Source organism: Sphaerodactylus townsendi, linkage group LG03 (assembly GCF_021028975.2).
Source record: "Sphaerodactylus townsendi isolate TG3544 linkage group LG03, MPM_Stown_v2.3, whole genome shotgun sequence".
NCBI classification, from domain to species: domain Eukaryota; kingdom Metazoa; phylum Chordata; class Lepidosauria; order Squamata; family Sphaerodactylidae; genus Sphaerodactylus; species Sphaerodactylus townsendi.
In genome coordinates this window covers 125,318,939-125,331,957 of record NC_059427.1, presented here as the reverse complement: position 1 = coordinate 125,331,957, position 13,019 = coordinate 125,318,939, and the positions used below count along the sequence as shown (strand labels likewise).

General features: G+C 46.9%; 1 protein-coding gene across 3 annotated transcripts in view; it reads left to right on the top strand.

Moving 5' to 3' along the window:
• The window catches only part of GCGR (glucagon receptor), a 48,635-nt gene that overhangs the window by 26,226 nt on the left and 9,390 nt on the right, over positions 1-13,019 (top strand). For all 3 annotated transcript variants that reach the window (XM_048492180.1, XM_048492178.1, XM_048492181.1), the window contains 7 exons: positions 2,362-2,504; positions 2,600-2,696; positions 4,324-4,431; positions 4,710-4,831; positions 4,970-5,076; positions 7,773-7,926; positions 8,793-8,952. In XM_048492180.1, coding sequence (XP_048348137.1) covers positions 2,451-2,504; positions 2,600-2,696; positions 4,324-4,431; positions 4,710-4,831; positions 4,970-5,076; positions 7,773-7,926; positions 8,793-8,952 — 802 coding nt within the window. In that variant the 5' untranslated portion in view covers positions 2,362-2,450. The remainder of the gene's footprint in view (positions 1-2,361; positions 2,505-2,599; positions 2,697-4,323; positions 4,432-4,709; positions 4,832-4,969; positions 5,077-7,772; positions 7,927-8,792; positions 8,953-13,019) is intronic.

Genomic DNA, 13,019 nt, shown 5'->3' with positions numbered 1-13,019 from the left:
GCAGAAAAGAGCAACCAAAGTTTTCCGGGTCTTAGAGCACCTATCTTGTGATGAAATGTTCGGGAATTTGAGGTTTTTTAGTCTGGAAAAAAAACAACTAAGGGGCATGAATGAGATTTGTTGTCCATCATAGCCCTATTAATTTCATATCTCATGAGCACCTCTTTTATGCAAAGGAAATCCCATGTCTGGAATAATATGTATACAGCCACCATCTGTATCAGATGATCATAACACTGATGGCCCTATGAGGCAGAGGTACAGTCAGAGGCGTAGCAAGGGAGGAAAGCGCCCAGTGAATTGGTGCATCCTCCGCCCCCGTCCCACCCTGGAATGCCTCCTTCCTGCCCTGGAACACCCCCCACAGGGGCACGCCTCTGGTGTGTTGCGCACCCCCCCTTCTTGGAGCTACGCCTCTGGGTACAGTGTCTCATGGTAAGTAGGAACTGGTAACTAGCAATTGTCATATACATTCTCTGAGCCTGGGATATTTTCTTAGGTATACACTTATTCTCACTGCCCCATTTAAGAAGACCTATAGCCAGTGTAAAGAGGATTCCTCAATAGCTCACTGCCCTGGAATAAAGTATTGCTTCTTTCTACCATCTTTTCCTGGAGGGATCCTGCTGTTAGCACTCAGTGAGTATTAGAGAATGGGCTGGAACTGTAAGGTCAACTGGTTTTCACTTTGGGGAGGGGGTTTGCTGAAGGAGCACTTGAGTAATCCCAGTACAGTCCCAGCCACATCCGGCCTGTTGTTCCAAAGCACCTGGCAAGAATGGTTTGTTTGTCAAGAATACTGCAATGCTATTCAAGAGCCCTTTAACCAGCTTAGAGAGGGATCGAAGGATTTAGTTCTTGTGTGAATCTGAGCTTATCCGGGATGGGTTGCAGACACAGTGGCATTGCCCCACCGCCCATGAGACACAGCACAGCTTTCACCCATGGGGCCATTGCTGTGCATTGGGAAGACAGTGCTGTCACCAGGCTCATCTGAAGCCAAGAGATCCCTGGAGGGTGTTAATGATTAACAACCTTGTTAGCCTTAGCTGGGCCATGCCAGGAGCTGTAAACAGAGCAGAAGCCGGCCTACCACATTCTCCCTGGTGGTTCCTGCCCCCATGAAATGTTTTCCTAGACAGGGACCAGCCAAAGAGGGGAGTGACTGACTCTTCTGCTCCAAGAAAGGAGAGTCCCTGGTGGCACAAGCACAGCCCGTGTCAGAGTGAAGCAATGTGCAAACTACAGCCCAGGAGCAGAGGCACCAGGGTGTCTGTCCAGCTCAGCAAGCCACAGGACTCTGCACAATGCCCTTTTTTCTGGTGTCCCAACCTTCCCTCTCTTGTACACCCTACATGCAGCTCCTCTTGCCCCTGTAAGGCATGCTCACACAGCAGCCAGCAAATTGCCCCGTTGTATAGCTGTCTGCTGATTCCTCCGATAAGCACAGCTTCTGCACTTCTTACCTTGACACCATGACTGTTCTGGCTCCCAGATACAACATTTCCGGTGCTTCTTACTACCTCTGCTCCCCACTCACCTGGCACCTGGGACCTCCCCATCTAGACCGCTGCTGCGCCTCAATCCTCAAAGCAAGGCTATTCACTCAGCACAGCTCAGCCAAGACAGGGCAAAGTGTCTCAGGGTAGAAGCAAGGTCTGCAAACTACCCCCTCCCCCAGCATGCATCCATACATCACTGGGCCAATTGTGAAGGTCACCTGTTAGCCCAGCTTAGTACAGACTCTGGATCCTTTCTTTTGGCACAGTTGTGCGGGTCACTGCTGGTCCCTGGCAACTGTTGCAAACCTGGGCTAACAGCTGTTTGTAGAGGGGAGATCTGTACAGGCTCGGTTATACTGCTGCTTCAAGGAGATAAATAAGAAAATAATAGCCCCCACCACCACCAATAACAACCTTCGCTGCATCATAGTGGATCATATCTCACCGGGCATTTGGCATGGAACCAAACCCAGCGCTGAAATAGCTCCCCACAAAACAGGCTCTAATTACAGAGACTGGCATGTGAAGCAGCCCCCTCAATTGCGTGTCTTTGGATCCAATGTGGGTCAGAGAACCCCACCCCCCAGCACCAACCAGAGGCAGGGTCAAAATGCCAAGCAGCCACCTGACTTGTGCGGGGGCTGCAGCAGCCATGTTCCCACTCCTAACAGGTTTCTTTCATTCGTAATTTGCTGGCACCAACTAGGTGATCTGGATGTAACCCAGCTAACCCTCTCTTAGGCAACTGCGTCATCAAACTTGGAGACAGAGCAGTGAAACCTGGAGTCGGCAGAGGAGCAGCGGGACTAACGAAAGCTTTCTCTCCCCCCCCCCCTTCTTTCCTTGTTGTCCCATGAAGGTTTCTTGCTAAGCCGGTGCCAGAAACTTCTGCAGGAAGACAGCAGCTCCAGGAGCATCCCCAATGCGGTTTCGCAGCCCTCCAGAGGGATGTCCCAAATGCACTTATTCAGTATCCTTCTGCCTTTGGTGTTGTGCCTCCAGGTAAGGACGCTGGTCTCCTTCCCAGACTTGCCTTGAGTCTGATATACACATGTGTGGGGCCAGCCATAGTCTCCACTGACTTTTCCTCTCCACAGGGACCCTCAGCCCAGACTATGGACTTCCTCGTTGAGAACTGGAAGGCCTATAGCAAAGAATGCTTTCACAACATGAGTCTCCTGCCACCGCCTACTGGTGAGTCATGTGCCCCTGCAGGTTGGGTTCTGTTTTTGACAGTGCACTGAATGAACAAGGGAAATGAGACATGAGGTGGGTAGACAGTCAGAGAGTCTGCTGGGTCTGTTCCGTTGTCCTGTTGTTTTTCATTCTCGTTTTTTGCCCTTTGTCAGTCTCATTGCTAGACAATGAGCAGTTGCATGCTGGGACCAGGTTCACGCCAGTGGCTGTGGAAATGGGAAAAGGAGGACACATATTTTGGGGAAAGAAGGCGGCTGCCTCTGATGCTAGAAGCATATTAGCACATACAAATGAACAGAGACAATTTATTCTCCACTGGACAAATGTTCCTAGAAACATTCCTGGTTACTGGATCTCAAATGACAACTGGGGGCAGTGAGAAAGTGAGGCCTGTGAGGGCATGAATGATTGTGTATGTGGACCAGTGCATGTATGCGGACATTGGGCCTAGAGCCACACATGTTATCCAATGTCAAGTTCTGTTGGATAGTCCTCATACTAAGACATCAGTGATCATTCTTTATCGTGCTGCTCTTAATTTTGTTTTGCTTTCTTTTGTTAAGATGGCTTCCTGATTTTGTAAGCCACCTTGGGCCCCCATTTGTAGGGGCATTAGGGATTTACTTTAAAAAATAGTCACTGACTTACAGTGCAACCCTAAGCTAACCCTTCTAAACCCAATGACTTCAACTGACATAAAAATATACCTGCCTAGGATTGCACTGTTAATGTCTTGGTTATTTATTTTATTTACTTCATTTATACTCTATCTTTCTCACTAGTGGGAACCCACAGCATCTTACATTATTCTCTGCCCCTCCAATTTATCCACACAACAGCCTTGTGAGATAAATTAGGCAGAGAGTGTATGACTGGCCCTGAATGACCTAGCTGGTTTCCATGGCAGAGCAGGGAGACAAATCTGGGTCTCCCAGATCCTTATCTGACTCTCTCACCACTACACCAAACCATCTTTCTTAGGCCCCTTCCGCACAGCAAAAGGACAGTGGGTTGCAGTCGACATAAAGCAATCCATTGACCTGTCGGCATGTTCGCATGCCTCTGTGCAGGCAGCGAACAGAGTCTGTGGCATCAATGCGGGTTGCCGTCGCGCCTTCACACAGAGGCCTGGGTTTTTTTCTGTGATTAGATTTTGCAACATTTCTTTAACATAAAAGCTGCAGCACACATGCTTCCCTGAATTTGGATTGAGATCATAGTGCTGGGACCTGAGTCAGGTGAGGCAGGGACTTTTTAAAAAGGAAGGCATACTTGAGTATAGTGCTTCCCAGGGCAGACATTCGCTTGCGAGTGGCTGCAACCCACATTAAAACCAAAGAATTGCGGATAGCATGATTTTTGAATAACCCATTTCAAGGGGGATAGCCCAGAGCAGCCTCACTTTAGGGGTGGGAGCCGTGCAACGTCCCGTCCCTGCCCAACCCCGGAACATGTTTTTCCTGTCTCTGGCCTGGGTTTATTGGCCCATGCAGAAGGGATCTTAGAAAGATTGAAAATTGAAATAAATAAGGAAGTCAGCATCCCTGACAAATGCTCTGCCTCACCTGATGCTTCCACCTGTGCTACACATGCACATCCATAGCCCCTGCCTCTCTCTCGACAGAGCTGGTCTGCAACCGAACCTTTGACAAGTACTCATGCTGGCCTGATGCCCAGCCCAACACCACCGTCAGTGTTTCCTGCCCCTGGTTCCTGCCCTGGTATGATAAAGGTAATTGCAGTGGAAGGAGAAAAGGATTGGGACGGGCTCATGTCCTTGGATGGGGAAACAGGAAGGATATGTCTGAGTTCTAGTGGAAAAGGGGATGGGAACACGCAAAGGATAATTTGGCTGGTGTGCTGGTGTGAGTGGTTAGAGGGGAAAAGACACAGGAGACAGGGAAAGTTAGTATGAAAATGCAACATCCAGCAGGTTTGGGGAGAAGAGCCAGTGAGGTTATTGACCTGGGGCCCAGTCAGTTACGCAACCTATCCTTTCTCTCCCCACAGTGAAACATGGCTACGTATTCAAGAAGTGTGGTCCAGATGGCCAATGGGTGACAAGTCCTGAAGGGAAATCGTTGCGGGATGTCCGTCAGTGTATGATGGACAATGATACCATCCTAGAACAAGTGAGCATGAATATTTAAATTAGTTCTGCGGGCTGCCTCACCTCTCACACGTCCTACCTACTCCCATTCAGATAAGTGAGCAGCCCACAGGCCTCAGCACTTTGTCCCTTAAATTCCCTCTGCTCTCTTCTTTCCCAGAACAAGTTTGCGAGGATCTACGGCAGCTTCAAGGTGATGTACACAGTGGGCTACTCGGTGTCACTCTGCGCCCTGCTCCTCGCCTTGGCTGTGTTACTAGGCTTCAGGTGCCTGGAGGTTTGAACTGGGGGTGGGTGGAGAGATTAGGATTGGGGGAAAGGCATCTTTTAAGTGGCATAGAAGTCTATCACTACCATTTGCTCATCAGTTAACACCACATGGGGAAAGCTTTTTAATATCAGTGACAGCAAACAATTGGTGTTTCTGTTAATTTTGGAGAGAGATTAATTATATGTCCTATAGTTTATTTATTAGAAAAATAGGCCTTATTAGAGAAATCTCAGGCTGGTTCATTCTATGGGATTGTTTTAAATTACAAGATGGTTTTTACCACATCGTTTTGTGACAGAAGACCCATGTAACGCCCAGGTCATATGACAGGTGCAACTTGTACTCTGATTCTCGTTGTATTCAAGTGTATGCAACAAATGTTTACATGAAAAGTGTTAAGCCAGAAAACTTTGTGACCCTCTTCCATGAGGCAACAGACAACAATTATTTCCTATGGTAGGAAAACAAACCCACCCTGGCTATTTCCATGCAGGTTATTTGTCTTGGATTCTATCCTGATCCCAAGCATCTTTTCTTCCTGGTTCACCACAGCATCATGGTGCATTTGTGCATCTCCCAGAGGGGAACTACAGGCACACCTGCCTGGTGGAAACCCTGTTGTCACTGTGCTGTATTGACAGTTGCAGCAGCAATGGGAAAACTATGAATGCAATGTCCCTGTGTGGAAAGTACCTCTGTGAATTCAGACAGTCACTGAAAACTAGGACATATATAAGTTAGTTTTTGTGCTTGGAATACATACGTTTGGGTGAGGAGTGGCTGTACCAGTGGAAGAAAATTTAAGGAACGGCAGTGTCAGTGGAAGAAAATGCAGGGAAAGGCACCCATGAACCAACACTGGGTCCATAGTTTCTTCTCTATGATTGCTTCCAAATGAGACTCTTTTTGTGCTGCTGAGAGATTACTCTTCAGCAATCAGCTGGAGGTGAAATTTTAGCTGCACCCTACTTAATACTGCATTAAATCCCCATTAAAATCCTACAGTGTCCTGTTCCCATGCAATAAAATCAAAGTTCTCAGGAGTAAGTCCTATTCAGTACAAAACTACCTCCTTCTGGCTCCAGGCAGTCTTTCAATAACATCTATAGTTAATTAATCAAGTCATTTCCTGGTCAAATTCAGGCATCTGAAGGGACTCTTTTAAAGTGATCTCTCAGTTCCATTGCACCCTATTAAAACAGTGTGATCTCTCAGTCACACTGTTTTATGAGGGTGCAATGGAACTGAAACGTACAAGCAAGGACGTTGAAGCAAACCAAAAACATAACCCTTCCCCCACTTCCAAACACACTTTTAGCACAATTGGTCACTTAGTTAAGCATGATTCATTCATTCATTCATCCCATGATAGATTCCAATGATGTAAGTTTTGTAGCGTTGCCAGGTGTCTTTCCTGGGCACGTGATGGTTCTGCTGAGGCTGCTCTTCCTACCACAGATCAGCAGCAGCCACAGCCATCCTGGGTGCCAAGAACCCTTCTATAACCCCAGCAGGCCCCTAGCCAGAAAATTTTCGGGTGGGGGGGGGGGATGAGTACAGTGGTGATCAGGCCATCATTATTTATTTTCTTTATTCTTTATTTATTTGTGCTTCATTTATTAACCAATTTTGTACATGAGACTCAAGGCGGATACATGGTGGAAAGCCATATAATTGATCTAGGATTACACAAGTTAGAAAAGTGCAAAAGAGTTTCAGACGTCCTGTGACGACCCCACCCCCACCCCCACCCGCCCAGGCGTTTTAATTTAGGGCACTTCAGCTCTATTAACTGCTAATTCTGTTCTAGCCAATTGCATAGAGAATTCACATTTGGAAGATTTACGATAGCATAGGATTCACACCTTCTTAGCTCCTTCCTTTTTATCTATAGAGAATTTACACTTGAAAGACTCCTGATGGGTTTCACACCAATCCTAGTGCTGATTGGAAGGGGGGGAGGGGGCATGGCAAATGACCAATGGGGTCCAGTCCCTTTTTCCACAGTCATGACTACAGGCCTGAGTCCAAGTTATCTCCTTCCCAGTTTCTACTTGTCTTTCTTCCCCCAAGAGCCAATGGAAAGGCTGCAAGTGATTTCTGGAAGCAGAGAGTATGTGAAGGAGAGAAGTCAGGCTGTAGGCAGATCGTTCCCACAGCAGCCTTAGCCAGCAGGGTCCTGCTGACCTGCTCTGGGTGATCCACCAGCAACTTTCCCTGCTCTCCTCATCAGGAGCATCCTCGTACCCCTTTCTCCCTACCCATGTTGCTCTTTCTTTCTGGTCTGCCTGTCTCATTGAGACTAAAAACAAGAACAGTATAATACCTGCAACCAAACAAAAGTAGAGGACAACTCGCTAAAAATGCAACATTATTCAGGTCACAAAGCTAGATTACCAGACTGGAGAGCAATGCAGTGAAACTTTATATTACATGCAATAAACAATGAAGTCCACACAGTGAACGACTGATATCCATTTTGCAGGAAGGGGCCAATGCAGGTGCAAATCATAGATAATATTGAGAGCTAGAGGGGAGATAATGTGTAGGAAGAAGGAGTGAGGTCAAGCACAGCAGGTGAGGTGTTGGGGTGGGGTGGAGATGGTTATCAAGGTTCATGGACTGGAAGGAGGGTCTGGGAGGGGGCACTGCTTGCTGCCAGACAGGCATTGACAGGCTCCCTGCTTTCCAGCAAGCTGCACTGCATGCGCAACTACATCCACATGAACCTCTTCGCCTCCTTCATCCTGAAGGGCATCTCGGTGCTTATCATTGACACGCTGCTCAACACCCGCTACAACGAGAAGATTGACGACTACAGCGTGCGGGTCTGGCTGAGTGACGAGGTGACATACCCTTTATGCTTCACTTTTGCTTCCTATCTCCTCCCTCCCCTCCCCTCCCCCATCATAAAGCAGGGAGTGTCACGTCCCATAAATGTGGTGTTCTTGTCCTCCTTGCTCAGATTTTTTTGCCTGGATTCATTATGTTGATTCGTCAGCAACTCAAATAGCATGGACCAGTAACATTTTCATACACGTGGTTTACATCAGTGGTTGCTTCAGTCAATATATAATGTGATTGTCAAAGCTACCCTGGCGAGAACATATGTTTAGTCTTTCTGCTGTGTTTCAGCCCACATGGACAACATAGGCCCACAAACAATGCAAAGCCACAAAAATGCTCCCGCGCTCCCTTTCTTGGAACTGAACGCAGGTCTCAGGATTATGTTATAGTCCAAATGAAGCCATGTCATCACTCCATAAAAGCAGGCAGCACAAATAACAACCAGTTTGGGACTCCCATTCACTAGTGCATGTGAGAATCCCCACCATTCGTTCTCTCTAGGCTGCTTGAATAAACAAAACTGCATTCATAGCAGTTGTGGATTGTCCAGGACACAATTGACACCAATCCTATGCAGAGCTACTCCAGTCTAAAAACAGTCATTTCAGTGGGATTAGAGGAAATAAATTTTGCACAAATTGCGCTGTTGAATCTTCTGAAAGCTTCCTTTCCTGCCTCACTCCATAGGATTGAATCTTTTATACGGGTAGCTCTTTACAAAGAAAGCACCACCCACAAAGGCAAGGGGAATGGGGGGAAGGAGCCCCCCCCCCCGGATCCTGTCATATTCATATCTCATGTCTTTGGGAGGGTCTTGCTGAAAGCGCCAGAACTTCCTCTTTCTGACCCCTCTCCATTACCCTAGGCAGCTGCAGGATGCCGTGCAGCCACAGTGTTCATGCAGTACGGCATTGTGGCCAACTACTGCTGGCTGCTGGTGGAGGGGATCTACCTCCATAACTTGCTGGTTCTGGCTGTCTTCTCTGAACGGAGCTACTTCACCCTCTACCTCTGCATCGGCTGGGGTGAGTATATGAATGCCCAGGTATTTAATAGGACGAGGGATCAACAGTGCAGTCTTTCACCTGAGCAAAATATGAGAGAGGGCTCCTCCAGAATTGCACAGACCACACTGCATATTAGGGCATAAATAACAATGAAAGATGGGCAGTGAGGAACCAGAGGAGGATAAGGTTGACTGAGCCTGTGAATCTGACGCTGACAGCACACACTGATGGAAAAGGCATGACATGCAGGATTAAAAAGATGAAACCGATACCTGGCACCTTCCTGAATTAGTTTGGTCTAGGGTTTATTCTTGTACTACCAAGTTAAACTGCTAAGCTTGGATTGCCCAGAAATTATCTGCTTTTTGTGAGATCACACCCTCAGGCCACCTCCCAGCCCTTGCATTTCTTTTCTCTAAAACGATCCAAGGAAAGCTCTTTGCTTGAATATCACATTTGGTCCCTGGTTGGTAAACATGACCTGCTAGAGTGGCAAGGGACTATCCATACATTATGAAGGACACATTGCTGCTGCAAAGAACAGCAGCCCCAAATTTCTGTCTCTGCCCAATAACATTTAGTAAAAGAAATTACATGAGGGGCTGAGATGCCATCACTGTCCTCAGAGGATGCCATCTTCCCTGCATTTAATTGCCCACTAATTGAAGGAGGTAAGGGGGAAGAATCCAGGTATACTGACATTGTGGCCTTCATCTTCTTCTACTAGATGTTTCTATGGAGTAGTGAGGAGACGCACAGAAAAGATACAGATCCCCTGCAGTGTCTGCTTTGACTCTAAGGAATAGCATCTCCACAAGGGCCTGTGCATTGCATTGCAGTTAAAGCTGTGTGCAAATTATAGTGTTTCAGCGATTCAGTGGTAGTTTGATAGAATAGTGACCATGGGCTGTACAGATGCTCACTTTTTCTGTGCTCTCCAATCATACAGGTTTCTGAAGTGCTAGAAGCATCTTTGAACAAAGGCAACAGTGGGACAGAAAAAAATTATGTCCATACTTTGTGTTGACTATGATGGTTCCATCGAAGCGCCGTCAAATGAGACAGTAAAAAATAATACAAACTATATCATAGGCTACAATAATGCTCCAGATAGTCTTAAATAACATGGCACCCATGAGTCACAAGAACCCTGGTATATCCAATCTAGCTTAGGGTTCTACAATAATCAGTAGATATGCTTTCCAGTTTTATCCCTTCAAAGCATGCAGTCCAGTTTGAGTATCCAAATGTGGAATGTCCAAGTAGTCCAAGTGGATGAGCCCCCTGATTTTATGCCTGTTTCATGGAAATAAATTAACTTCTTCAGTGTTGATTATTAGTTCTTGCCTGCTATTTTCTTGGGATCAAAGTTTTGTAAACATAATTCATGTTTATAGTAGAAATATAGAACACCATGAAATCTGACTCTTAGCCACGAACTGATGGGAGACACTTTGCAAGAATGATTTTGTCTACACACAGAATTATCATGTGCACATCATATTCCAGGGTCCCTGTCTTTTTGAGCTTTTGGGCACCTTTGGAATTTGGAGGGGATGGTTAGGGCCCCCTAAAATGGCTGCCACAAGAAGTGGAGTCAAAGCCCAATGGACGGCTGCAGGAGACATCACCAAGCACAGTACTTCCCTCCTCACTTTGCAAAAGAATCACAGAAGGGGAATAAAAAGAAAGGAAAGGAAGTCAGAGAGAGAAGGAGAACAAAAGGAACTAAAGTTTGAAGTGGGAATGGAGCCATATCTTGACTAAGGGAAGCCCCGATGCTTACAGGTCCTCCGGATCTTTTGGTGGCTGTTTTTGCAGCTGTTGACATGAATGAAGGCAGGTGGTAACAAGCCCTGGCTAACAATGATTCTGACCAGTATTTGAAAAGCTTGGCATGTGCTAGGTGATGTGCCAGTGGGTATTATGGCACCCATGGGTCACCGGAACCCTGGCATATCCAATCTAGCTTAGGGTTCTACCGTAGTCAGTGGATATGCTTCCCAGTTTTACGTTCAGCATGTGTGTATCTGACTTCAGCTTGCTGTTTCATAATAAATAATTATAATTAATTTCCAGGTCTTGCCTGGAAATTCCCAACTTCGGCTCTGCCCCTTTAATGTCTTGCCTAAACTGCTTTTGCTGTTTGGCTATACCAGTTGCAAGGAGCAAAGCAGAGAAAGCTGAAATACCTTCTTGATGATGGCTTTGGGGAGGCCCAGTTGTCAGCTTGGAGGGCCCTGTCTTGTCTTTAGGCTGGCTCAGTGGCGTTTCTGCCTAGGGACAGGGGGTACCCTATGTCCCCGGGCGCCCCCCATTTGGTCACGTGGGGGGCGCCACCATTTCAGGGTCGTTTGTGTGATTTTTAAATTTTTTAGTGTTTTTCACGTTTTGGCCTGCAGGGGGCGCATTTTTAAGGCTAGCAACACCAAATTTTCAGGGTATCATCCAGAGACTGTCCTGATGATAATATTCCAGGTGGTTTAGGATAGTTTGTTCAGGGAAAGCAAAGTTATGGACTCTCAAAGAGGGGAAGTGCCCCCATCCCCATTGTTTCTCAATGGGGAGCTAACAGTAGATGGGCTGTACCGCATTTGAGGGACCATTACTTTTGCTCCCCTTGTGAACCTAACTTCACCAAACTTGGCTGGCATCATGAGAATAGTTAACAGATGATACCCTGAAATTTTGGTGTCACTAGCTTTAAAAATACACCTCTTACAGGCACCCCAAGAAAGTTGCCCAAGATTCTTTGTTTTGCAGTGACTTTGCTCCATTGTAGCCAATGGGGAATTTCTGAGTGTGTAGGGCAGGCTGCACATTTTGAAGACAGAGGCACCAGACTTTTCAAGGTGGCTCAGGAGGCCCTCCTGGTAATAGAAAGCATCCAGGCATAGAGACCTTTGCTTCTGAGGGTTCAATTTTATGGGCCCCCAAAAGGCTTTATTTTGTTTCCATGCTCCAGATGGCTCTGTGGTGGAAGAGGTTTCCAATGGGAGGCACCTCGTGGTAGGGGTCTTGCTCTTGGGTGGGGGCATTTCCTGCAGGGCTGCTGGTGTGAGTTTCCCTGAAAAGGAACCAACCAAATTTGCTAAAAATGCTGCTGTGGGGCACCAAGTTGAAGGTGAACCTGATGCCCACAGCATTCAGCTATCCCAGTGCAAACTTTAGTGCCCCCCCACTCAGAAAGAGTAAGACCACTACCACATTGCCACCTGTTGAAACCTCTACCACAGCTACCAGCTGGGGCATAACAGAAAGTCTCTATTTCGACAGTCTAAGTGGTGAGAAAAATAATGTTTCCCACCATAGAACTTGCTGAAGAGCCTGGCAGATTCTTGGGGGGAATTTCTGAGTGTGTGTAAGCACTGACCAATAATTTTTTAAGATAGAGGCGCCAGACTTTCAAGGTGGCTCCAAGAGGCCTTGGGTAATAGCATCCAAGCTTGGTGAGCTTTGCTTCTGGAGTGGGGATGGCGAAGTTGAGAGAGTTCTGAGAGAACTCCAGCCTCGCAGGCTTCATGGGCAGGAGCATGGAACCAAAATAAGCCTTTTGGGGGCCCATAAAATTGAACCCTCAGAAGCAAAGCGTCTCTATGCTTGGATACGCTTTTACCAGGAGGGCTTCCTGAGCCACCTTTGAAAAGTCTGGTGCCTCTATCTTCAGAAAATGTGCAGCCTGCTCTCTGCAGAAATTCCCCCATTGGCTAAGCAATGGAGTAAAAGTCACTGCAAAAAACAAAGTTAGAATCTTGGGCAACTTTTCTTGGGGTGCCTGTAAGGGGTGTATTTTAAAGCTAGTGACACCTCTCAAAAATTTCCCAGGGTATCATCTGTTAACTATTCTTTATGGATGTTACCTTGGGGGAGCAAGTTATGGTCCCTCAAATGGGTAGCCCCATCTACTGTTAGCTCCCATTGAAAACAATGGGATGGGGGGCATTCCCATTTGGGCCGCCCATAACTTTGCTTCCCCTGAACCAAACATCACCAAACTTGGGTGGTATCATCAGGGCAGTCTCTGGGATGATACCCTGAAATCATGGTGCTGTTAGCTTTTAAAAATGCCCTCCCCTGCAGGCCAA